Genomic DNA, 27,631 nt, shown 5'->3' with positions numbered 1-27,631 from the left:
CTATATCATTTCCGTGATCACGAATATCAGCCCTTGACACAAACACTAAAGCAGAGACTTCTAATCTACCAAAGAATAACATCCATGATCTTTCTCAAACTCTGCATACTGTCTCTTGAAACCACAAGCTTCATGTACTTACAATACTTCTTTGATCTTTTTTCTTGACAAAGCCCAATTTACATCCAATGGTAAGTGTCCACAGTACTTTCAACATCTTAAACCTGCAATATATACGAACCTATCATGATTTATGTCGTCCCACTAGACTTTTTTGCCATTGAGTCTCTCATGATAATTGAACCCTCAATTGAAAGATACCCAAGTACATGAAAACGATGATAGAATAACTAATAACTAATTACGCCACCTTCTTAAATGAGAACCCCAGCGAGTATCACCTCTGCCCTTGAAGTCCAAGTCTTTGATTATAGCCGTCCCGTACTGAACTTCCAAGCCTGAGTAGTTCCTCCCAGCTTTTCTGCATTTTATTGCACTCTCGAATGCATCGCGCTTGACTCTGCGCAACAAGACTCTATTAAAACATTTGCAAGAATATTAAAAACAGATTGTTCTGCCTCAATAATGTCTCTTGCCACACAGCCACAAAGAGTTCAATTGCAATTGATTTAGCAAAGAACCAATGTATGGCAATTTGCGGAAGGATATCATTCATATGCAAAGTCTAAGGCCCATTAATTCACCCTGCATGACCTAGCTCCACGTAGCCCTGTCCCCGTATTTGAGTAGCTCATATGTTTCCAAGTAAGCAAAGAACAAATTGCTTCTTTCAATGACTTCTCAATGTATCTTAACATGGACACCAAGCGAGGAATCGCTCAAGTAACTTACTGCTTTCATTCGACATAACGCAAACCACGCCATTTTCTTTATGAGAGCACATCTTAGACTCATCAACCAATATCCAAAGTTCACCAGTCACCATTCACAGTCTTTAATAATTGCCTTCAAATGTTTCTTTTGCACAAGATCTACAATGTCTTTGTTATACTTGGACAAATACGATGATATCATTTTTTGGTAGGCATTTTCTATCACACTCTTTTTTACATCTGCCTTGCTGTATCCGGCAACCACTTTAAGAGATCTTCAGAAGTTCCTCTCGGATTCTAGGAAGAAAGTAGTTTCACTGTCTATTCCGTGCACCTCGAAAAGGCGATCTTCTTCTTCAAAAAAGATACCTTAGCAACAGTCAATGTTGAGCATTCAAGCGAACGTCGATACTCCACTTTTAGCTGTTCCGCGTTTGTTAGCCAAAGGAAGGTTATAATAGACTGTGCTGAGTTCAATAAATCGGTAACATCATCTGCAAAACGAACGTGGCGATTATGAAGTAATTCACTGTTCACCCATACATGTTGCATTAAGCCTTTCTATAGCCTTTATTCCAAGCCCTAAAACGCATCTTTTGTAAGCAAAATCACCAACTTTTTTCCATATGGCCTCCATAATGCTCATTTTAACAAGTAACAACATTAAGCAAAACGCTTGCATCTTTTTAAATACTATATTCTAACCAGTCCGATATGATAAGTAATAAACCATTTCAGCATTAAAATGACGCAATTTTCACCAACAATTGTGTTTTGGAAAAACAAATCTCTCGAGTGACCAGCCCTCTTCCAATGCTGTAATGTCTTCTCACATGATCACGTAAAGTTAGGAAGGATACTTCTAAAATTTGTTTCTTTTCATCCAGGATTCACGTTATACCCCGGAACATTTGGCTGAGTCAAGCAAGCAGGCCTCAGTAAGCAAACCATCACAGAAACCGAAGCCCGACGATCTCTAGAGAAAGATACAAGCCAAAGAATACTCGATCGTTGATCAGCTGAACAAAACACCGGCACAAATTTCCATCCTTGCTTTGCTACAAAATGTCGATGCACACAAGAATGCCTTGTTAAGAGTGTTGAGTGAAGCATATGTGCCAAGCAACATCACCGGCGGAGAGATGGCTAACATGGTGGGAAAGGTATTGGAAAGTCACAAGATCACTTTTCATGAAGATGAGCTGCCACCAGAAGGGTTGAGTCACAACAAGGCTTTACACGTAAAGGTGAAGGCTAAAAGTTGTTACTTGACAAAAAGTGCATAAAACTTTGTGCCAAAAAATATGAAAAATGTAAAGTAAGCTGATGGGATTCGAACTTGCACTGTGGGTTACGGAAAATCATTTTGGAGTCCGCACCTTACCATTGAACCAGCAAAACACTATGTAACTGGGTTCCCATATAAATATTCTTATACATTTAATGATTTCTTAATATAAATACAGGGTCTAGGCAAAAGTTACTGGGTTCCCGGGAACCCATACCTATCACTGTAGATCCGCCCCTGGTCACATGAGATCATGGGGGAAGATCATAGAGAATAGGGGCGGAGCCAGCCCTTCGGTTATGGGTTCGGCCGAACCCAATTAGCTTTAGTCCAAACTTTATTTTGTTTTGAAAAAATCATTGAATATGCACAAATTTTAAGTTAGAACCCAGCAACTTAAAAAAGCTAGAATCCTTCACCCATAAGTTTCAAATCCTAGCTCCGACTCTGATAGACGAGGTTATGGAGATGTGAGAATTACAACCATAATGATAAGAAGTGGTGGAAGGTTAATGGAAAAGAATAGTGAAAGTAAGTCTTTAAAAGTTATAGACATCAACTATATAATATAATATTTCATAACAGCCCCTCGGTGGCATCTAATTCTATCCCAAGAACGACTATAAATATGCCCGTTAATAGTCTCTGCGTACGGAAAATACTTTAAGGAACTTCACAAAAAGGTAATGAAAGAAATGTAAATATTACCAAATTTCAAGATATAAATATGATTTTTACTCTTGAAAATAGCTATGCCGTAAAATCTCTCACCTAACATAAAATTAAAGGTTATGATACACTTCGACCAAATAAACGATTCATTTGGTTCTCCAACATTTGTACAGACATGATTTTCTATTCAAGATTGCATCATTCTTGACACTAGTAGTCGTGTGCGGTCACTATTAAAAATATTAATTAAATTAAATTATGATCGAAATTGTTTGAACATATTAGATTATATTGCTTTAACAAATTTCAATTGACATCTCATTTGTCAATACAATACATCCAATAATAATATATCTATAAAATCACAAAGGAGACTTATATAGTTATAAGAACTTTTGTTGTTCTATATTTTGTATTATATTATCCAATATTCAGTATTTTAACATTGTTAATATAAATTTGTATTAGCGCATTATCTTGTTTAATATTTTTTTCTGCTACTCTCTTTTTAATATAATATAGAAGATATATATTTTATTACTCTTAAAAAAATTAATTTTAAATTTTATTCTATTGTGTTACGTAATTTTTAATTGTGTAAATTTATCAATAATATTCAGTTACTTTTTATTTTTGAAAAATTAATTCAACACGTATCCATATTAAGCCACGTCTCAGCCTAATAATAAGCCACTTGGCATTGGTCAAGACAATGCTCCAAGAGTTAGTTATTAGGAAGCTATTTGAGAAAAGAAATTGTAGTGCAAGAAAAATCAAAAATTAATTGTATCTCCTAACATTTTGGTAACTTATATATATGCAATAACTTATGTTTTCCCTAGAATTTGAATTGATTTTTAATGCAATAAAAATTGAAAGTTAATTATATCTCATAAGATTTTTTTCTTTACACTAAATAAAAAAAATTGTATTATTGTTATAAAATAAAAGCAATGCAGTAAAATATAAATTAGAAGAGATAGAAAGAAGAAAGAAGTCTTTTCTTCTTTCACTTTTGTGTGTCTTCCATTCAAACTTACATAGCCTTTTATAGGTATAAAATGAGAAGACTTACTATTGTAAATAGTGAATGGGATGGACATAAAGTAGGAGATTTCATCCATAAGCTATTCACATATATGGGCACCCATATCTACAAACTATTTATAACACTCCCCCTTGGATGTCCATGTAAGATAATGTGCTTAATTAAGAACTTACTAAAAAAACCATTGGGACGTATGCATTGCTTGCTGCCTCATGAAAAACCTTACCAGGAAAACCTAGTGGGACAAAATCATGGTTAAGGAAAAAAGAGTGCAGCGTGTAGTTACTCCCCCTGATGAAAACATCACTTAATGTCTCGAAGACGACGCATTCCAATATTGTATATCAGCTTTTCAAATGTTGAGGTTGGTAATGCCTTAGTGATCAGATCCGCCAAATTATTACTTGAACGAACTTGTTGAACGTCTATTTCACCATTCTTTTGAAGATCATGAGTGAAAAAGAATTTCGGCGAAATGTGTTTTGTTCTATCTCCTTTGATGTATCCTCCTTTTAGTTGAGCTATGCATGCAGCATTGTCTTCATACAATATTGTTGGAATATTGCCTTTCGAAGAGAGACCACATGTTTCCTGAATGTGTTGAGTTATCGATCTCAACCAAACGCATTCTCGACTTGCTTCTTGAATGGCTATTATCCCTACATGATTTGAAGAAGTAGCAACCATAGTTTGTTTCGTTGAACGCCATGATATGGCTGTACCTCCACTTGTAAACAAATATCCTGTCTGAGATCGAGCTTTATGGGGATCGGATAAATATCCTGCGTCTGCATAACCAATCAATGATGACTTGGATCCATTTGATTAAAATAAACTCATATCAATGGTCCCTTGGAGGTATCTGAATATATGTTTAATACCATTCCAATGTCTTTGTGTTGGCGAAGAACTAAATCTTTCCAATAAGCTTACTGAGAAAGCTATATCTGGTCGAGAATTATTGGCAAGATACACTAATGCCCCAATTGCACTAAGATATGGTACTTCAGCACCAAGAAGCTCTTCATCATTTTCATGAGGTCGGAATGGATCTTTCTTTATATCAAGTGATCTCACCACCATCGAGGTACTCAATGGATGTGCTTTATCCATATAGAATCGCTTTAAAATCTTTTCGGTGTATGTTAATTGATGGACAAATATTTCATCTTTCATATACTCAATTTGTAGACCAAGACAAAATCTTGTCTTTCCAAGATCTTTCATTTCAAATTCTTTCTTCAAACAGTCTACTGCTTTTGGAAGCTCCCCAGAAGTTCCAATGATATTTAAATCATTAACATACACGGCGATTATAACAAATTCAGATCTAGACCTTTTTATAAAGACACAAGGACAAATTGGATCATTTTTGTACCCTTCTTTCAACAAATATTCACTCAGGCGATTGTACCACATACGACCTGATTGTTTCAATCCGTATAAAGATTTCTGAAGCTTTATTGAACAAGTTTCACGAGAACTTTTATGTGCTTCTGGCACTTTAAATCTCTCAGGTATTTTCATAAAAATTTCATTGTCTAATGATCCATACAAATAGGTTGTGACAACATCCACTAGACGCATATCAAGTTTTTCATGCACTGCCATATTTATGAGATACCTGAAGGTAATAGCATCCACTACAGGAGAATATGTCTCCATATAATCAATGCTAGGCCTTTGCGAAAACCCTTGTGCCACAGTCGTGCTTTATATCTAACGACTTCATTTTTATCATTTCGTTTTCGCACAAAAACCCATTTGTACCCTACTAGCTTTATACCTTCAGGTGTTCGAACTATGGGTCCAAAGACTTCACGTTTTTCAAGTGAAGTTAACTCTGCCTGGATAGTGTCTTTCCATTTTGGCCAATCATTTTTCTGTCTACATTCATCGACAGATTTTGGTTCAAGATCCTCATCTTGTTGCATTATTTCAACAGCAACATTATAAGCAAAAATGTTATCGATAACAATATCATTTCGGTTCCATCTTTTTCCCGTTGAGACGTAACTTATTGATATCTCTTCATTGTCATTATTTTCAGTTACCTGGACCTCCCCTAAGGTCTTATCTTTTGTTACGTCTTGGGGATCTTCTTGAACCACTACCTCTGTGTTATGATCACTTTGATCATTTGCTCCTTTTCTTCTTCGAGGATTTTTATCTTTAGAACCGATTGGTTTACCACGTTTCAAGCGTGGCATAGACTCATTTGCTTTAATTGATTGTCCTACCGGGACGTCAACTCGAATTGGAGCATTAGCAGCTGGAATATGTGACTTAGTCACACTTGGTATGTCAGTGAATGCATCTGGCAATTGATTTGCAATATTTTGCAAATGAATAATCTTTTGAACCTTTTGTTCACATTGATTTGTTCGAGGATCTAAATGAGACAGTAATAATGCATTCCGATCTATCTCCTTTTTTAGCTGCTTATTTCTCCCCCCTAATGTTGGGTATACTGATTCATCAAAATGGCAATCAGAAAATCTTTTCGTAAATAAATCTCCAGTCATCGGCTCTAGATATTTCATAATAGAAGGAGATTCATATCCAACGTATATCCCCAACCTTCTTTGGAGACCCATCTTTGTGCGTTGTGGTAAAGCAATCAGGACATATATCGCACAACCAAAGATTCTAAGATGGGAAATATTTGGCTCCTGACCAAAAGCCAATTGCAATGGGGAGACTTTATGATAACTTGTGGGCTTTATCCGCACAAGTGCTGCTACATGCAAAATAGCATGTCCCCATACTGAAATGGGAAGTTTTGTTCTCGTAAGCATTGGTCTAGCAATTAATTGGAGGCATTTGATCAATGATCCGCTAGACCATTTTGTGTATGGACATGAGCAACCGGATGCTCAATTGTTATCCCAGTTGATATACAATAATCATTAAAGGCTTGGAATGTAAACTCACCGGCATTATCAAGACGAATTGTCTTAATTGCATAATCTGGAAATTGTGCTCTTAGCTTTATTATTTGAGCCAACAATCTCGCAAATGCCATATTACGAGTTTATAGTAAGCACACATGTGACCATCTCGTAGATGCATCTACCAAAATCATATAATATCTGAATGGTCCACATAGAGGGTGAATGGGCCCGCATATATCACCATGTATACGTTCCACAAATGCAGGGGACTCCATCCTAACTTTAATAGTTGATGGTCTAATAATTAATTTGCCTTGAGAACATGCAGCACAAGAGAATTCCTTAAATTGAAGAATCTTCTGGCTTTTCATTGAATGTCCATGTGAATTCTCAATTATTTTACGCATCATATTAGAACCAGGATGGTCCAACCGGTCATGCCAAATAATAAAATTATCTTGATTAGTAAATTTTTCATTTACTACGGCATCTGTTTCAATCCTGCTAATACTTGTGTAGTATAAGCCGGAGGAAAGAGCATGTAACATTTCAAGCACATATTTCTTACCAGACATTATTGTAGTAATATAAAGATATTCAATCTTTTCATTATTTGTAGTCTCAATATGGTAGCCATTTTGGCGAATATCTTTGAAACTTAATAAGTTTCTTTGAGATTTACTACAATATAGTGCTTAATCTTAATAGCCAAATTTGTTCCTCCTGGTAGTAATAAATTGGCTCTTCCAGAACCTTCAATTAATCTTGTACTACCGGATATTGTATTAACATTGGCTGCTTTCATTACCAAATAAGAGAAATATCTCTTATCTCTTAAAATAGTATGCTTTGTAGCACTATCCAGAAGACATATATCATCCTTATTAATCTTGAGTCCAACTGAAGACTGGGGAATTTTCATATTCTTCATAAAAAAAAAATCAAAAAGTACATCATAAGAAATATGAAGACAAACAGAAAAGAACATTGTGAAATACATTAGGAATGTAGAAACTAGCAATACATGATGCATTAGGAAAATACACTCAAGAAAAATAAACTAATTGCAAACATAAAAAAAATGACAACTTTTATTATAGCTTCATTCCCCAATAAGATGATTAGTTCTTCAGTCAATATCCTCAAAGAAGTCTCCAGCTTCTAAATGAGTAATATTTGATAGGCCTCCAAAATCATCATCTTTATACGCAAGATGTGCCTCGGAATCATATTTGTTTGAGGGACCTGCTTCATCATCATTATTTTGAAAGGTCAAGTGTGCCTCCACATTATTTTCTTTCTTTCTGAGGGAGGCTTGGTAAAGTTTGACAAAATGATCTAGCGTACGACAAATGCGTGCCCAATGACCTTTCATACCACATCGGTGACACATACTAATTTTACCCTTTGAAGGATTAATTTGAGAATCCTTATTGTTCTCCGATTTATTTTCACCATAATGACGATAATAGTTTCGTCCCCTGCCACGTCCACGTCTACGACCATGTCCACGACCACGGTAATTATTTTTTTTCTTTCAAACTTATCATATGTTGCTATAGCATTCACTTCCGGGAATGGAGCTGACCCAGTGGGACGGGCTTCATGATTTTTCATTAATAGAGTATTATTCTGCTCTGCCACAAGTAGGCATGTGATTAACTCAGAATATTTCTTAAAACCCTTTTCACGGTATTGCTGTTGTAGCACCACGTTTGAAGCGTGAAAAGTAGAAAATATTTTTCCAATAAGTCCTCGTCTGTGATAGTGTCTCCATATAATTTTAATAGAGAACTTACTTTAAAGATAGCAGAATTATACCCACTTACGATTTTAAAGTCTTGCAACCTTAAATGTATTCACTTATACCGAGATTTCGGTAATACCGTAAGTTTTAGGTGGTCATATCGGTCCTTCAAATTAGTCCATAATTCGAGTGGATCTTTTACGGTTAAATAGCTTTTAACCCTTCATGTAGATGATGACGAAGGAAAATCATGGCCTTCGCTTTATCCTGATTTGACGCTTCATTTCCTTGTATAATAGTATTTCCAAGACCTTTAGCGTCAAGGTGAATTTCAGCATCAAGGACCCATGATAAATAGTTCTTCCCGGTGATGTCAAGTGCCACAAATTCAAGTTTTGATAAATCTGACATAGTGAATACTATCATAAAAGATAAATAATTTAGAGAAATAATTATATTAATAAACAATTAGTGAAACAAAAAAGAGTAGGGGAAAAAGAAACGGTAATAAAGCTATATCATGTAAACAACCTACTATTTTCTTTTATTCTGGCCATAAATTGAAAATAACATACTGTTTCATTTCACTTTATATTATTGATATATATATATATGTGTTAAAAGAATTGAACGTGACTAACATTATTTATATGTTCCAATCCAATAAATATAAAGTAATTAAACTAATGTGAAATTATTACTTGTCAATTCATTTCTCATAGTTCTTCAAAATGCCTTAAAGATATATTTTGATTCAGGAAGTCCATGAATATTATAAGTATGTCATTAGTGGGTAGCTAGTTTGATGACTTTGAGGTCATCTAAGAGTTGAGCACCGAAGGAAATAGTTAGTTTATCACTGCAATGTACTTGAATTATTTAAGATGCCCAAGAGTCTGCAAACAGTGAGCATAAGATAAGTACTGCCATAACCAAAATGAATATAATGATACATACCTTAATAAAATATGGCTCAACTTAGCGGGGGTTAAGGATAAAATTAGAGCTTTGTGCTGATAACGTGTTATAAAATAAAAGCAATACAGTAAAATATAAATAAGAAGAGATAGAAAGAAGGAAGAAGTCTTTTCTTCTTTCACTTTTGTGTGTCTTCAATTAAAATTTACATAGCCTTTTATAGGCATAAAATGAGAAGACTTACTATTGTAAATAGTGAATGGGATGGACATAAAGCAGGAGATTTCATCCATAAGCTATTTACATACATGGGCACCCATATCTACAAACTATTCATAGCAATTACTTATTTGATGAAATCCTATAACTTTCACTTGGATCTTAGGTTATAAACTAGACTAAGTGCTCGAGACTAATGTTTTGGGTATTCAACGCAAGCCCCTTGAAGGATATTTTTCTTTGCAGAGCCTCATCACATGCTCTAATTGCAAGGTGTTACCATTTCAGTGTAATTTCTGGGGTACAAGCTAGAGTTGTCTGGTAAGAACTAACCATTTTCAATTAAAATCAACTGTTCGAGTGCGGTACATAAAATATTCAATATGAACACTGTGAAAGCCTAGATAAACCATCAATAATTTAAGCTGAATCCAACAATTCTAACTTTGACGAATTCACCAACACAACCACAATAACAGAGTTCAGATCATACACTTCCCCCATTACTATTTCCTCCCCTAAGACGAGGAATACCCATTATGCGAGCTCACTAAACAGGTCATAGTAAAATGAGACCGCGACAACCTGATAACTAATAATCAAGTCAATTATGCATTTGGACTTGTTACACTGATTATCAGGAGAAAGACATAGTGCTCAAATAAGCAGTAACAAAAAAAATGAAAAATGGAGTACAGCATTATTGTCCAGTCAAGAGTCCATCTCATTATACCATCGAAAGAGTAATGGTTCACTGATATTATACAAAAGTCACCACCCCAGATTCTTCAATGTACTACTCTTCAGCAGCACGCTTCGACAAACATTATGAGAGGGGAATATGAACTATTTGTGTACTTAAACGATATGGATACAGAGAATCTAGGAGAACAAATACAGGTGCACTGGCAGTGTCTCTGTGCGTTGTTAGCGTTTCACCCAAATTCAGACATGTAGATGCAAGCACGCAAGAAGAAACAGTTTAGCTCGATTTCCTGCCCATATGAAAAGTGCATTCAACTTGAAAGCATTTACTTCAAGTAACCACTAAACGCGATACTAATCCATACCTTTCTTCCTGATTTCTTGCACAAATCAGAGTTCTTTATTCAAGTACCATAAATAGCACTGGCCTCTATTCTACTGTATCCAGTGAGCACTATTTCTACGTCAAAGGTGGAACCCCGGTCAGTCGCTGTCCCAAGTTTCATCCAAGTCCTTTGAGCTTTTCACCTTTGTCTTGCTCTCGGAAGTACCCTCATTTTTCTTCATCTGCTCTTGACTACTTGTCCTAAAGCTATTAGTTGCCCCTCTTGATGCCCTTGAACCAGGTGCATCTTCTGCACTTGATCCCAATGTTGCTACCTTATCATAATCCTCCCCCTCGTCACTACTACTTCTATACTCACTTGGTAGCATTGAGTGCTGCCCTCCCTCATCATCTGAATTCCACATGGCTTCCTCAAGGTCACTTAACATGTCTGAACCAGAACCTTCTGTACCCATCTTTCCCTTTAAATAAGGATCAAAATTTCTGCTTGAACCTCCCTCACTTATAGGTCTACTGCTCTTACCCTTCTGCCATTTCTCCGTTTTATACTTAGGATGCCTGTCAGGAGCCTTGTACATGCCGGAATCAGCGTAATTGCTTCTACCTCGTCGGTCATCATTGTTATCCAATTCATTGTCATCTTCAGATACATCATCATGTCCATCATCATCAGCTATCTTCCTTCCGTAAGTCTTATTCCAGCCACTTGTCCTCCCTCCTGACTCATCATCTGATTCATCACTTCCCATCATTCCAGATCTTCTGAATCGACTACCTATATCTTCTTTGTTCCAATATCTAATCTTCCCTACTTCGTCTTTCTCTGCTTCTTCCTCAGCTGCCCATTCGTCATCAGCTGCCTGTTCTATCTGAGCAATAAAACGGTCAAGTTCTTCCTGGTCACTGTCTTCAGCTGTTGATTGTGTTTGGTCTATACTACTGCTGAGACCCAACTTAGTACCAGTATCCTCCTGAAAGACATATGGGCTTCCTTCTTTCTTATCAATGGCATTGAAGAATGTGGATGCTACTCTCTGGATGCTGGCCCTGGCTGCTGGATCATCAGGATTTATCCCCTTCCTCCGGAGCTCTTGTTCTATTTTCTTTATGTTTAATTTCTGTGATTCCAGTGCTTGTTCGAATCGGGCTTTAAATAATGCCTACATGGAAGAGATAACTTTGTCAAACAGTAGATGTGTACTCATCAATAGTAACATGTTCAAATTTCCAGCGTTGTTAAGCAAGTTACAGAAAAGCTAGTTCATTACATACAATAGGAATTAAAAGAGTCCAGAATCTTAGTCCCTATATTCAACACAAATTCCAAAATATCGATGGTTCAAGATATTTTCAACAGATGAGACATGCCGTATACCCATTCTTCGGGACCAGGAGTACATGTCGAAGACTCATAGCACCCAGGGAGTTTTACATCACATAGATGTATGAAACACAGACAGAAGCTAGGTTCCCTCAAGCAAATACAAAATTAAGGGGTTAACAGAAACATATAACAATTCATCAACTTGTAAAGTTACCACTAGGATTTACATAAGCAGTGGATTACTCAAAAGAGATTTGTAGCTCACCTTCCTTTTTGTAAGTGTGTTGATAGGTATTAAATTCTTAGGCTGGCGGTAGTTTCTGCCGCGAAACATAATAATGGTTTTTACATTGTGTATGTTAACCACAATACCACCACTTAGTCGAGCGAGCATTGAGGCCATCTCTTTAATTTTTTCCTTAGGGAAGTTATCACAACAAACTTGCACAGTCTCATGGAACTTCCAGTGGAGATGCATATTTTGGACAACTCCACCGAAGACTCCACGAACACCAACAGGAACATAATTTTTATTCCTGAAACCAATCTTCTTATACGCTTGCAGTTGCTCAGGAGTCAGAAGCTCAGGATCATGCCGTGGAGATGGCAACTCTGGTAGCTCATATTTCTTCAGCTTCTGAAGTAGCAAAGCAACTTTTTTCTTTGCTCTACGGAGATTATAAATTAACCGTTCTTCATCAGTCATCAGCTTCAATTTCAACTTCTTTGACCTCCGAATCTCCCTTAGGGTTTTGCTTGACTCATTCTGCATTCTCATTGCTACTCTACTCCTCATGCTCTTCCCCGACATCCACCGCACTCCACCACTGCAATTCCACACATTAACTTCCATATTTTTGACCGTCGTCGTATTTTCACTGCTTGAAATCATATTCACCATATCGTATCTCCGCAGAATCGCATTCCTATAGTAAAAAAAAAAAAGTTAAATTTATCTAAACTTAACTAACAAAATTAGAAAAAGAAGAGAGAGGAAATATACTGCAAGGAGCGCCGTTGAATGTATCTGGAAACGAACATGACGGCGATAATGTAGAAATCGGTCACTGAGCTTCTAGTTTCATTTTACCGTCTTTAGAGGAGCGAATGTCAATGGCGCATAGGGTTCTTTGAACAGAGGTTTAAGTTTCAGTTTCACTCTGGGGACGATGGGATTAATTTGGGGGAAGAAGAACAATAGAATATAACTGGGTTACAAAAGTTACACTCCTTTAACCTAAGTTGAAGGGATATTTTATGTTTTTGTTTCCTTTTCTTTTTTTCTTTTTTTTTTTTTTTTTTTTTTTTTTTTTTTTTTTTTTTTTTTTTTTTGCACTCAAGGGATATTTTATTTTAGTATTATAAATATTGTTATGTACTTATTTTTTCTTGGCAAAATACCTTAAACCACCTCTAAACTTGGCTCAGATTATTAGTATCCTCCCCGAACTATGCCCGGTCTTAATTACCCCCTCNAATCTGACATAGTGAATACTATCATAAAAGATAAATAATTTAGAGAAATAATTATATTAATAAACAATTAGTGAAACAAAAAAGAGTAGGGGAAAAAGAAACGGTAATAAAGCTATATCATGTAAACAACCTACTATTTTCTTTTATTCTGGCCATAAATTGAAAATAACATACTGTTTCATTTCACTTTATATTATTGATATATATATATATGTGTTAAAAGAATTGAACGTGACTAACATTATTTATATGCTCCAATCCAATAAATATAAAGTAATTAAACTAATGTGAAATTATTACTTGTCAATTCATTTCTCATAGTTCTTCAAAATGCCTTAAAGATATATTTTGATTCAGGAAGTCCATGAATATTATAAGTATGTCATTAGTGGGTAGCTAGTTTGATGACTTTGAGGTCATCTAAGAGTTGAGCACCGAAGGAAATAGTTAGTTTATCACTGCAATGTACTTGAATTATTTAAGATGCCCAAGAGTCTGCAAACAGTGAGCATAAGATAAGTACTGCCATACCAAAATGAATATAATGATACATACCTTAATAAAATATGGCTCAACTTAGCGGGGGTTAAGGATAAAATTAGAGCTTTGTGCTGATACGTGTTATAAAATAAAAGCAATACAGTAAAATATAAATAAGAAGAGATAGAAAGAAGGAAAAAGTCTTTACTTCTTTCACTTTTGTGTGTCTTTAATTAAAATTTCATTAGCCTTTTAGAGTACTATAAATGAGTAAGACTTACTATGTAAATAGTAGATAGGGATGGACAGTAAGCAGGGTAGAGTTTACATACCGATAAAGCTTAATTTAACACTTAACGATCGGGGTACACCCCTAAAGTACTACGTAACCCTAAACGTTAACTTCTAACGTTAATCCTAAATTTTACCGTTTAATTTTTGAATTTACGGTAAAAATTCCCCTTAAAATTTAAACCTTTTACCTTAAACCGTTTACGGGTTAATACCGTTTTTAAAACGGGTTATTTAAAAAAACCGTTTTCGTAAAACCNTAAATCTTTATTTTCAGGTCAATTTCAAAAAATGATTAACTAAAACTTTATTATTTTGGCCAAATAAAAATATTTAACCTAAATAATGTATTTCTATCCAAGTTTTATTATAAATTGTATTCGAAAAAAATTATCTCAAAAAGTAATATTCTTAAAACGGTAAAAATATATTTTATTTTTCAAAAAAATGTCACATACAGAAAAATCCACGTGGCAGGTGAGTGCACCCAGACTTTTTGCCACATCAGCGTCTAGGGAGGTAATGTCTCTCAAAAGGCCAAGTTGAGGGGGTAATTAAGACCGGGCATAGTTCGGGAAGGATACTAATAATCTAAGCCAAGTTTAGGGGTGGTTTAAGATATTTTGCCTTTTTTCTTTACACTAATTAATATATTACTTATCCTATCCTTCTTTTATTTATTAATTTTACTAAGTGTTTTGCTCCATGCAATTTTTTATTTATTAATTTTGCTAAATATTTTATTTATTTATTGCACTCTTTTAAAATTAATATTTTCTGGAGATGGCACTTGTCATCCTATCCTTAAATTTTGCTAAGTATTTTATTTTATTTTTTTAAATTAAGACTTTTCTTGTGATGACACTTCATCACTAATTATAATATAGATATAGTTGAGTAACAGGTATCTCCATGTGTTGATCCAAAACTGACAAAACACTTAACCAAGGAGTGTTATTGCAAAAATGTACTGCCAAATAAGTATATGACAATGTGGAGATAACATGATAAGCAACAGGAAATAATATAGGCCATCGTCTTACACTTTCACTAGGAAAAAGAAAGTTGAACACAATAGCAACTGTAGTTATTTGCGGACAAAAAAGTTCAACATCAAATCACCTGTCAAAAACTTCAAGCCTCTCCATACCGTCCAGAAAATATCTTAGTCAAGAAATGCTTGAGCTCATAATAAATAAAAACTCCAATACACATTAGGTAAAAGTCACAAAAAAGGTAAATAGCAAATTGAATTTCTTGAACCAAAATGCCGAGGATGCAAGACTCCGGTATAAGCCACTGCACGACTCAACCCATTCACCGCCTAGAAGCCGGCCAACTGGTCCTCGAGCCACTACCAAATGGAGACGGCTTTCGTTCATCGCGCCATGATGGTCGATCATCTGGCTTACTTCCACCGCCCCACTTGTCAGTTTCAGGAGGTGGAGCCTGGCCTGCACCATCCATTTTCGCTCGTAAGTGCCTAGGAACATATTTCCCAGGGCCAGGAGTAGGTGCAGTAGCTGCTGCAGCAGGAATTGGAGCAGCTCCGCCAAGTTCTGCGGGACGCCCCAAGGTTGGAGGCTCAGCAGGCTTTGACAGCACAGCAGTGGACCTACGCAAGATCTCTTCTCTCTCCCGTTTTTCTTTCTCTTCAAGTTCTAGCATTCGTCGCCTCTGCTTTTCTGCAATCTCATCTAACTTGGCTTGCCGCTCAGCTTCCTCTTTCTTCCGTCTCTCTGCCTCTGCAAAATTTTCAGAAAGTTGCCATAGGATGCTAAATTAATTTTGAGTAGCTACTGAACCTCAACTGCAGGCAGGGGGTAAAAAGAAAGGAGCGAGGGAAAAAGAACTTAAAAAGGACAGTTTATAAGTTCAGAATGGTCGAGTACATGCTATAGTGATAAGAGTGTAGCAGAGTATCCAAAACCCAAAAAAATACATGTCGGAGAAACAGAAGCATGAACTCTTTGGTTGGACACACCTCGATAAATGCCCACCCGGCCCCCTTAACCCTAAAAGATTTGAATGCACATGACGTGGGTGGGGAATTAACCAGCAAAGTACCTTCACGTTTGCGGGCTTCCTCCTCTTCCTGCAACCTCTTTTGTCGCTCCTCCTCAGATCGCAGGAAGAATATCATTTTCCTCCTAGCTTCCCTCTCCTGCTTCCTTGATTGAATTATCTGGCTGATCCTTTCCTGTCTCTCCCGTTTCATTCTAGTGAATTCAGCTTCTCGGCTACTGACAACTTTTTCTTGCAAAATTCTCTGCATGATTAGGAATATATATCAGCTAATCTATGCATTAGCATGAATCAATGCAGCCTACGTCAACCACCTACTTTGTCAGAGACCAAGACCAGTCTTCAGCAAGCCGATGGCTGCTCAGATTTTAACTAGTTCCACAAAATAGTAAGCATATATCGGAGACAATTTCGTCATTGCTGGCTACTGTGATATGCCAATGTATTCATAACAGAAAGAACTGCTGCAAAGGATTTTGAACTTCCCTTCTTTTTATTTTCAAACAAGGCCATTATACAAGAAACTAGACAGAAGGCAGAAAAAAGGATAAAACAACTGTTTCTATTACCATTAGCTTCACAGCTCAAAGATTAAAGTAGCCTAAGATTCCAACTTTGGTCCTACATCAGTTCCATTTAGACCCAATAAACTATCAATAGCACTGACCCAACTTTACATCGAACAGTTCAGTTATATCATCAAAAGCTTGTATATCTAGCAGTTCAATGAATTCATAGAAGTCGGATAAACTGACCTTGTTCTCCAACATGCGTCCCAGCCTCCTTTTCTCTTCCAAGTCTCCAGCATGTCGTTGTCTGCTCAGCTCAATCTCTTGCTGAAAACATATTAAAACGCAAGGTCAATTCATCAGCAATATTTCAACGAAAGAGGTAGAAGGTTAAAAGATAACATATCACTTTCTTAAGAGAAATGTGAAAGAAATTTTTTTCATGAACACTTGGCTGCCACAAGCTAGTTATCCCTGTGGTAAAAATGTGAAAGTACTTGTTATTGTGGGAGGGCAAAAAGCATAATGTGTCTTTAATGCAAACCTGCTGCTCGCGTTCATGAAGAGCTGCCTCTTCAGCTAAACGTTGTTTAAATGCAGATTCAATAAGAGGTGCAGCTTCTTCTCTCTTAGCTCTCTCCAGATGATCCATAGTTTTAGCAAATTTGAGCAACTTCTTTTCCATTTCTTGCCTCTCTCTCAGTTGCTCATTCAGCGCCAATTCCATAATCACCTGTTTGGTCATCTTTTCCTGAAATCAAATTAATGCCGGGCAAGATTTTCCAATTGAAAGTTTTTGGGAATAGAAGTACAAGTTATATACTTACTCCCTCTAGGACTGGCTTCTTCTTCCTCTTGCTGCGCTTTTCAGCTTCGTGCAGCAAAGCTTGGGCCTCTTCAAGTTCTCGGTCCTCTATCTCCTTCAAAATTCGTTGGTTCCTTCTTTGCTCATACTCGGCAGCAATGCGCTTTTGCTCAGCCTCTTCAGTCATCTTTTGTAGCTCTCGCCTCTTTGTTTCCTCCACTCGTTCCTTAAAAGAAATGGTCGTAAAAGTTCATACGCAATAACAACAATAACAAGCAATTCACAACACCGCCAAGAATTTCATACCATTTCTAAGAGTAAACGCTCTTGCTCCTCTTTGCGTTTCTCAATAATGGACTTCCGGGCAAGAAGTCTCTTGTGCTCCTTCTCCACTATCTCTGCTAAATTAGACAGTGCTTCCCCAAGCTTGGCAGCCTTCTTTGCTGGGGGATAAATCATTGTCCTTGCCTTGCTAAGGGATTCAGCCAAAAGTGACAGATGATCCCGGAGTCCTTCCGCCTCAATACTCTGGAAACAAAATTATAAGCAAATGATGTATGATAAACTAGCCTACACGGCTTAATGGGGGGAAATCAAAACCCTGTAGTTCAAAGTGTCTCAAAGAAACAGTTACAAATTCTCCTGCATCAGTTCATCAACATATATACCCAGAGGTACCTCAATACTCTGGAAACAAAATTATGAGCAAATGATGTATGATAACCTAGCCTACACGGCTTAATGGGGGGAAATCAAAACCATGTAGTTCAAAGTGTCTTAAAGAAACAGCTACAAACTCTTCTGCATCAGTTCACCAACATATATACCACAGAGGTACAGGTGAACTTACAAATCCATAAGAGTAAGACTTTGAAACAATCCCCATGGACCAAATCCCACAACATAGAATCTGCTGAAAACAGCAACCCACTAAAACTCTTATATCTCAGAAACTAAGAACTGCACTTCAGAGTTCAAAAGCTCCTAGTTCTAGTGACTGAACTACAAACTTATTATGCTAACCACACACCCTTAGAGAGCCCACTATTTTGCACAAAACATTAAAATCAAATGCAAGAAATGTTGACCCTGCTTTAAATCTACTTTCGCCTTCAGGAAATACAAGTGTCTTTCTGTCATGCCTAGCAAAATTATGATAATAAAAATATCTCCATAAAAGAATTAGATAACAGAAGACACACAAGGTTCCGTAGATGCCATAAGCGAGCTATTCCCGTGCTTTTACTTACAATGAGGGAAAGAACAATGTGGTGAAAGAACAATGTGGTCTGCAGAGATATAATGCTGATAAAATCTCTCAGAACCAACTGACGAAGACACAGGAAAGGAACCTCTAGGGGCGCCCAACCGACATACAAACAAAAAGTGAAGGATAGAGAAGAGTTTTAATTCCAAGTGACACATTATACCTGTTTACCAAAGAAGACAGCGCCCTTCATGTGATCAACTTTGATAGCTAGAAAATTACGTCTAACCGCATCAACTGATATCTTCTCAATAACAGTGAAGTCAAAGAATGGGATCATCTTAGATATGTTATCAATCTGAATTGTCTGATACACCTGAGAGACCTGCAACAAGAAAAGGAACAAATAGCAGCATTCTCAGTTAAAATGAAGACAGAACTGAAAGTTGGACTTCCACCTTAAATAATGTGCATGCGTGCTCTTTATCAAAAGGTAAAAAACAGAGTGCATACCTGCTGGAGCAACCTCAGAGTAGCAAGTTTTTCCAATGCAGGAACATACTGAGACAGTTGTACTTCAGGAACTGAGGAAACTGAAGACAGCTTACCACCAAGCTTTGATATTTTGCTCAATACGGGCTGCACCTTCAGTGCCAGATCCAAAGGAAGAAACTCATTTTCTAACACATGATAAAGATCTTTCACTTCTTGGGTGACACAGGACATCACACCTTTGGACACCTACAGAAGGAGAAACAATTAAGAAAAAACAAAGAAACCGACAAACAATTAAAAAATCAAGAGACTGAACGATTTCAAAAACAGTATGACATGTGCTCATCTTTGCCTCGAAAATTTAATGGGTTCAGTGAATGCAAAGAGACAAGGAATTTAAACTATAAAAATGGAAAAAAATTTAGGACTATATGCTAAATTAAAAAAAAAACATATATATAATTACTCACCAACTCGGAAAGAAGTGATGATCGGGAGAGCTGAAAAGGAGAAAAGCAAGGGAACAGAAGCTGTTCAGCCAAAGCAAGAGATTAATAGTAAGGAAATAATAAAAATATTCAAAAAAGACATTACCGCTACTCTGTTTTCGGCTTTGGGTTCAACTTCAAAACCTATTAGATTGGCCACCCTCAAACTCCTCTCCTTCTCATTTTCAAGCTCAAGATGAGATGCACCATACGACTGATCATAAGGAGGCACTGAAAGTGCAGCTAGGACAACAGACGATGCTATTAACTGCAAATCCTTCTGGCTTAAATTTTTATTAAAACTCTTCTGAAGAGAGAAAAGCTTGAGCCATGCATAAGCATGATAAAGATGATTTGATGACATCCAAAATATCTCTGTCAGCTTCCCATAGTAAACAACCATCAATGACGCCTTGGGGGTTTTCTTAACCATGCACATCAATCCATATATGTCTTCTATGGAACGGAAAGCTTCCTGTTTCAAAGAAAACTAAACATATGAAGTTCACTCCCATATAGGACAAAAGATATGCTTATAATCTATCAGAAAAAGTAATAACCTGCCAAAGACCCAGTTCGGTAGCAACTTTCAGTTGTTCAAATCTAGTGTCTAGATACAATTGCAGGCTCTCTGGAGCAGACAGATCAGGCCGGTCCCTCTGATCTCTATACTTGTTGAGATTTGCCAAATGATTCCGGATGATTTCACAAAGACGACGAAATTCTGTTGTACGTTTGTACTGCTTACAGAACTGAAAGGCTCGGTGTGCTGTCATCTGAGCAAAATAGGTTTGAAGCTTAATTAAACCTCGTTTCTTTCAGTAAAAAAATATATGCTCAACTAAAGATGGAAAGAGTACAGAACTTCCTATCAGCCGCGCAGAAAGCTTAAATGGCATACAGGACAAATCAGGTTCTAACACACACAAAAAAATTGCACCCGGATGATATATATAAACTTTTATCAAAAAGAATAGACTTATATTCTGACAAAATTGTTACATGTATGAAACAAAGAACATGGACAAATGCCAGCAAACTGAGAAAGACGCCCATGAATATTGTGAATAAGAAGTGAAAAGCGATTGATTTACTAAGCAGAAATCAGAAGCACATTCACTTCGCACTTCCTAGGCAAGCGAACTGAAAAGGTAAAAAGGACAAACCTGCTTACTCAATTACAGTCTAAACAAGCCTGAAAGTCATGATACTAAAATTCCTCACCTCAGAACATAAATGCAGTCTAATTATTCAAAAACCTAACGAAAAGAAAGGGCAATGGAAACTTACAGCATACAGAGCCTCCAATCTTGAGTTGTTACGCAAGATCTCGAGAACAGTTCTATATGTCTCCCACAAAAACTTAAACCAGGGAGTGACAAGCTCGCGATCAGATCTATCTTTTCCTTTCTCCCCGCTAACATAACTCAACATAAGATCTTCAGGCCTTTTATCAGCTTCCAAGTCCTCCACATCCAGAGCTTCCTCCAGCGCCTGTGCTTGATTGCGAGCCAGTTCAGCTCGCTCAGTAGCTAAATGCATGAAATGCTTTATCACCTCCTCTAAGGAGTTAATGTTCACTTGTTGACAGACTATACGATATTGAATTAGGCCATCCTTGGCAAACCTGCCCCTTCTCATGTCAACACATAGCTCTACATACTTGAACATTATCCTTTCAAGAGTTTTTTGCCATGCTCTATACCTCCTTGAAGTAATAAGATCATGAAGTGCTTGCAGCGCTTCTTGCTTTTGTCCAACAGTAATCAACTCTGCATCAAAACATCAAATTAGTAAACATACCGACATTCTCAATTTTACAATTAAAACATCTGGAATTTACAAAACTTCACCCTCCCATAATATTAAAAATCATCTAGACCACCCTCACCCTGTGACCATATAACCCCTCCTAAATTGCAGATATCACTTGAGATATAAGTCTGCAAGTGTACAGAGTACATAACACCAGGGCACATCTCAAAGTAAAGCTTTGAGAAGTTTACTGTAAAAGTAACTTGCTAAATCAGATCCAGATAGTAACTCCACTAACCTTCAGCACGCTTCAAAGCATTCTCAGGTTTGGCAAAAGTCGCCATTTCAAGGATCTTTCACCTGCAAGGGAATAGTTGGATGAGTCAAGTGGCAAAGAAGTTCATCAACAGGCAAGAACAAAAATGTTAAATCTAAACACTCAGTAGTAAGACTTCAAGAAGTTGCTACACGAGAAGCAAATCATTAGCTCGAAAAGGCAAGAACTTTAGCCACTTTGTCCCCCCCACCCCCCACCCCACCCCCACCCACCCACACAACCAGAAGAGGAGAAAAAGAAAAAAAAATAACAGACCAGAATAATGATTTCTTTATCATCCTTTCTCTATAACCAAGAAATCTCCAAGGTCCAGTGCCACACGGTTCGAAACTAGGTGGATAATGGGCCCACCCTCTACCCTTCTCCGGTTAAATACCACCTATGACAGGGTTCGAACCTGTGAGTGCGCCTAACCCACAAAACACAAAACACAAGCTACGCTCTCACCACTAGACAACCAAAGCCCCGGGGCAGTTTCTGTATCATCTTTTCTCCTGGGAACAAATCTAAAATAACCATCAATCAATTAAATTAACTCTGCTCTAATTAGGCCTATTTCTCCTCTTTTTCCCTCATTCACGCCCATCCTTTCCAATCTAAAAATTAACACGTAAATAGCAATATTACGCAGAAAAAGAACAAATAAGAAAACAAAATTACAAATCACAGCATGTAAGCAACAGCGTAGGCTCTATTCCTTGTAATTTCAGATTTTGCAAAAACTAAAAAAGGATTAAAAAAGGAATAAATGTACAATGTACTCTCAGCTAAATGCATCAAGATTAATTTTTTCTTTATTTTTATAAGAAAATCAAGATAAACAAAATTATAAATCGGATATAAATCCAAATTAGCATTCACATACATATACGCATCTACTCATATCGGATTAAAAATGTACTAAAAATTCCACAAATCTAACCAAAAAAAATTGTTTCTAATACATACAAATTTTAAAAAGTTCCCAAATTTAACAAAAAATACCAGTAGATTTCGATGCTTTGTGAGTGCCGCACTGTCTCTCTTTTTGTTTGCCCTAAAAACCTGAAATGACAAAGAGCTAAGTGAAGCAAATATGATGTGTTCCAGGGTTCACTAGAACTGGTCCTTCATTTTTATTAAAACACTCTTTGCACCCCCAAACTTTTTGAAAAATGTTATTTTGACCTGTATTTGTAAAATTCTTTCTTTTCTTTATTTAACGGTGAGAGGACTTAAATTAGAAACATCATACTAGTACTAGGACTAGGATAGGAGGAAATACCATGTACCAATAAAAAAGGATAGTCTAACTCATTATATTTGAGTAAACTAACTCTTAGTCTTATATAATATTTGCAACCATAAGTACCATTTGTCGATAATTCATAAAAACTTGAAATTATATTAATAATTAGTGTTTACGCATTATTATTGATGTAATCAGGTTTAATAGTAAAGCATAAACTAATTAATAAAAGATAGACAAATAAAGAAATTCAAGAAAACTAAGTACATAAAAATTGTTAGAAAGTCTAAAGTAATAATTGATATGTAAAACTAATCATTCTCAAAGAACGACGAGAGAGAATCAACTATATAAGGATTTAAGAATAAATAATTACTTTCAAGAATCAAACTTGAAAATAATATCGAATTCCAATTTCACAATAATATTTATCAACTCACACTATGTGAAAATCATCTAAAAATAAGTTTACCAAGTATCTAAAGTTATTACATAAAGCTAAGAAAAGAGAATCTTATTCTAATTGAGAAAGGTAAATAATAAAAATAATGTGAAGAAATCTCCTATTCAACAAAAAAAAAAATGGAAACTAAAACCTACCGAGAAAAGGAAATAAGAAGTTCCTTCTAAAAAGAATTACTAAACCAACAATACAAAGGTCTGTTATAAATAGAATTGTAACACGGGCAGGAAAATTCCTAGCTAGGTTTATGATGAATGTCTATATTTAGAGAGATCCTAGGGTTTATTATTTGGTGGCTAAGTCACCATCTCCCTATAAATAGAGGTTCTATTCCACTGTAATTCACTCCAAAATCAATAAGAATTCTCTCTCTCTACTTTGCTCTGCAATACTCGTCTTCTTCTTTTATTATTTCATAACACGTTATCAGCACGAGACTCTAACCAATTGAGTAAAAGCTTTGGGATTGAGCATAATGATTGTCAATTATTCCATGAACTTCCTTCATGATTAAATTCTGGATTTAAGGTAAGTATTTTACAGTATTTTTCTAATTTATTCTATACTTTGATTTTAAATACAAGTAAAGACAACAAAGTTTGATTATAACTCTAATGGAGTTTGTAAGAAATTATAACCACCTGAAGTGGTAAAATTTCTATGCCTCGCCATGATCAAATTCATGTATGATTGTGGGCAAAGAATTGAAAACCCGTCTCATTGATTTGCTCCATTCTCATTCCCTTACGAGAATGTGATAGCAGTATGTGATAAGTCTGAAAGAAGATAAAATTATTACTATGAATGTATCAATGGATATGGACGTGGCAATAGACGAAATTATAATCGTCATCATTTGTGGTAACGAGAACAATAAGGATTCTCAAAATAATCTTTCACTCTGTGAAATATATTTGACATGAGATTTTGTAAAGCACATATAGATGATTATGGTCCATTCATGATGTGAATGTGACAACATCTGATTTATGAATACATATTCATTCTTCAAAGAATATGAACGTGCTAGTGGTAGTGAATATACCGCGCTCACCTCTAAAAGGAGGTTTGAGATGATATAAGAAAATAATGTCATTATTATAGCATGAATGGTCATTGGTCACGTACCTATTGTACGCCAAAATATTTTGGCATTGTGATTATTAAAAGACAACGGTAATGCAAGAAACATATCTTGCATATAATTTTGACCATAACCATAATGGTATAACTTTCTCTTTAAAAGAGATATTGACCATATGGGTGTTGATGAATATGTGGTACTATAAAATTAATTGAGAACTCTGCAAGAGCCAATTATACTATTTTGGAGAAACACAATTAATTACCAATAAGGTATTGTGTTTTAGTAAGTCTCAAAGAAACTTATTCGATTTCCAAAGTATACGCGAAAGCGGTTGATTATATTGAGACTATTAATAAAGGAAAGATTTAATATCTTCTATTACTACAACTTGTAACGGGGTAATATGTATGTGAAAAGCTACCCGCTTTATTCTCCAATTTGTACTACATAGACAAAAGAATACCACAATGAAGTGGATATTTATTGATATAAAAACCCATATCATAATAAACTTGGAGTTTATTCATAATTGCACACATTATGGTGTAAACCTGAAGTTTATCAATATTGATAATTTATCCAGTTGGCATAATTGGTTTAGCCATGTTAATTCAAGTATGATGTGCAAAAATAAAAGAGAATTCACATGGGTAAATATTAAAGAACTAGAAAGTTCTTTACGAATTCTCTTACATTGCTTGTTTTCATTAATTAATAGACCATTAAAATTGGGATTGAATCCCATGAATGCTGGAAATATCAAAGGTGAATATGGGCTCATTCACCTGCCATGTATACCACATAAGATGCATCTATGAGATGGTTACATGTGCAATTATTATTGACCCGCAACTTAGTGTTTGCGAGGTAACTTGCTCGATAATTTAATATAGAGCATAATTTCCAGATTTTTTATTCAAGATAGTTCTTCTTGATAAGTTGGTTTACATCACAGTTGGTTTAGCAAAATAATTTATTAAGTGCCTCTACTTAATAGCTAAACAATTGCTTATGAGAACAAAGTTATCTATATCAATTTGATATACGTTATATATCAAAGTATATTATTTTATCCCCTCACAAGTGGTTCATGGTCAGGAACCAAATAATTATATCTTATTATTATTGATGTGCGGTGTATATTTTGATTAACACCATAACGCACAAAGATGGATTCTCAAATTTGAGGAGACAAGTTAGTTTTTCTAACATGAGGGGGAGACATGATAAACAGTTGAGAAAAAGTTACGTGGAATGAATTATTATTTGTACATTTAGATCCTCGAATAAGATAATATGAACTTGAAGTTCATAAAAAGATAATTCATTTGCAATATATTGCAAAGCATGCCAGACGCATTTGCTGACCCAAAGAAAGTAACTATATTCTCACTGCAAATGCTCCTATTAGAATAAGTCCTAGAAGGACAAAGTCTATGGTACGCTTAAAGCGTATAGACAAATCGGTTTCAAATAAACTTCTTGATAAAGAAGATGAGCAAATGATCAAAATGATCATAATAAAGGAGGCAAGTGATCTAGAAGATCACATGACATAACACTTCATAAAATCTCATGAGAGATTCAGGTACCTGAATATATGAATGAAGAGATCTCTATGTTATGTCTTTATGGAAAATAAGGAGGTTGGAACCAATATAAAATGTTTGTCGACGACATTGATTATAGCGCTAAATATATATGAGGATCTTAAGTCTGGAGAAACAATTCAAGTGGAATTTGGTTTCATATGAAAGACAAGTAGTTTTGGACCTGTAATTCAAACACTTAAAAGTATAAAGACAGCGGTGTGTGCTATCACCTTTATGTATCTTATATGTCTGGCATGACATGAAAACTTGATACAAATCTAAAGTCTATTTATATGGCTTATATGACTTAACTTATATGACAATCCATGAAGGATTTAAGTTGCTTGAAGCATATACAATTCTTGATCTTGAAGTACCACTTTCTCAGTGCAATTTGTGCACAAATGTATCTTGCTATAACTATAAGCATGATAATATGATAGCAATAGTTTTCACCTCTATGTGAAGATATTGAAACGATGATTCCAACAAGATTATATGAAGACAATACATCTATCAGGGATGATGATTTCAAGGTGAAACAAATTCGTTGAAGTTAATATGGCTGATATTGTTTATCAAATATCCACCAACGATCTTTGAAGATGGTGCACAAGATTAGAATGCAAATGCTCAAGTATGTGAATTGATGCTCTCATCAGGGGGAGTTAATGCGCGTTGCACTCTTTTTTCCTTACAAGGTTTTGTCCCGCTGGATTTTCCTTGCAAGGTTTTTAATGAGGCAACCAAAAGGCGTATTGTTAGATATGTGTACTCTTTTTTCTTCTCTAGAATTTTTTTCCCACTGGATTTTATTTAGCTAAGGTTTTAACGAGACACATTATCTATTAAATAGACATTCAAGGGGGAGTGTTATAAATAGAATTGTATTTATGGTGAATGTCTATATTTAGAGAGATTCTAGGGTTTATTACTTGGTGGCTAAGTCACCATCTCCCTATAAATAGAGGGTTCTATTCCACTGTAATTCACTCCAACATCAATAAGAACTCTCTCTCTCTACTTTGCTCTGGAATACTCGTCTTCTTCTTTTATTATTTCATAACAAGGTCCTATTTTTAAAAGAAAACAATAAATAGATCTGAGGCGGGGGCACACTTATATAATATCAGGTTCAACTGAACCATAACTTTCGACACGGAATATAAATTTATATGTAAAACATTACTAAAATCGCAATAAATTATAGCTATGAACCCATAACTGTAAAGATATAACGAGTTCAGTTGCAAGAACTTTAAAGGTTGAACCCAACAACAGCAATAACAACAAAACCAGTAGTTTCCCACAAGTGGGTTATGGGGAGGGTAAGATGTACGCAGCCTTATCCCTATCCCTGGAAGGGCAGAGAAGTTATTTCTAATAGATCTCGGCTAAA

The 27,631-nt window shown here is 35.8% G+C and overlaps 2 protein-coding genes across 5 annotated transcripts; both read right to left on the bottom strand.

Annotated features, from left to right (window-relative positions):
* LOC109229337 (uncharacterized CRM domain-containing protein At3g25440, chloroplastic-like) lies at positions 10,084-13,197 on the bottom strand. 2 transcript variants are annotated; one of them, XR_002068547.1, is made up of 4 exons: positions 12,998-13,197; positions 12,260-12,920; positions 10,690-11,830; positions 10,084-10,614 (listed from the first exon to the last, which is right to left on the bottom strand). XR_002068547.1 is itself a non-coding variant. In XM_019394744.1 (3 exons), exons 1-3 carry the CDS (start codon positions 13,033-13,035, stop codon positions 10,808-10,810), a joined length of 1,722 nt encoding a protein of 573 aa, XP_019250289.1. In that variant the 5' UTR covers positions 13,036-13,197; the 3' UTR covers positions 10,084-10,807. The 2 variants fall into 2 exon arrangements, 1 of the variants encoding a protein (XP_019250289.1); XM_019394744.1 differs by having other exon boundaries at positions 10,084-11,830.
* On the bottom strand, positions 15,242-22,945 carry LOC109229336 (eukaryotic translation initiation factor 3 subunit A). 3 transcript variants are annotated; one of them, XM_019394741.1, is made up of 14 exons: positions 22,847-22,945; positions 21,824-21,885; positions 21,061-21,542; positions 20,331-20,546; positions 19,877-20,245; positions 19,753-19,782; positions 19,301-19,528; positions 19,011-19,172; positions 17,887-18,108; positions 17,603-17,806; positions 17,320-17,526; positions 17,022-17,102; positions 16,309-16,510; positions 15,242-15,986 (listed from the first exon to the last, which is right to left on the bottom strand). In XM_019394741.1, exons 2-14 carry the CDS (start codon positions 21,867-21,869, stop codon positions 15,559-15,561), a joined length of 2,877 nt encoding a protein of 958 aa, XP_019250286.1. In that variant the 5' UTR covers positions 21,870-21,885; positions 22,847-22,945; the 3' UTR covers positions 15,242-15,558. The 3 variants fall into 3 exon arrangements, with proteins under 3 accessions (XP_019250286.1, XP_019250287.1, XP_019250288.1); XM_019394742.1 differs by having other exon boundaries at positions 17,320-17,520; XM_019394743.1 differs by having other exon boundaries at positions 17,320-17,508.

The sequence above is a fragment of the Nicotiana attenuata genome, chromosome 7, assembly GCF_001879085.1.
Source record: "Nicotiana attenuata strain UT chromosome 7, NIATTr2, whole genome shotgun sequence".
In the NCBI taxonomy this organism is placed as follows: Eukaryota; Viridiplantae; Streptophyta; class Magnoliopsida; order Solanales; family Solanaceae; genus Nicotiana; species Nicotiana attenuata.
Note: the sequence above shows the minus strand (reverse complement) of the source record. Positions and strands in the feature narration are given on the sequence as shown.

What these genes read in the sequence shown, in the direction of transcription:
- LOC109229337 (XM_019394744.1), bottom strand. Translation starts at nt 13,035, where the DNA reads ATGTTCGTTTCCAGATACATTCAACGGCGCTCCTTGCA. An exon ending in ATTCAACGGCGCTCCTTGCA is followed by an intron (nt 12,921 to 12,997) that starts GTATATTTCCTC and finishes TTTTTACTATAG; the next exon opens with GAATGCGATTCTGCGGAGAT. An exon ending in ACACACTTACAAAAAGGAAG is followed by an intron (nt 11,831 to 12,259) that starts GTGAGCTACAAA and finishes TCTTCCATGTAG; the next exon opens with GCATTATTTAAAGCCCGATT.
- LOC109229336 (XM_019394741.1), bottom strand. Translation starts at nt 21,869, where the DNA reads ATGGCGACTTTTGCCAAACCTGAGAATGCTTTGAAGCGTGCTGAAG. An exon ending in CTGTCTTCTTTGGTAAACAG is followed by an intron (nt 18,109 to 19,010) that starts GTATAATGTGTC and finishes TTTTGTTTCCAG; the next exon opens with AGTATTGAGGCGGAAGGACT. An exon ending in AGCGTTTACTCTTAGAAATG is followed by an intron (nt 17,807 to 17,886) that starts GTATGAAATTCT and finishes ATTTCTTTTAAG; the next exon opens with GAACGAGTGGAGGAAACAAA.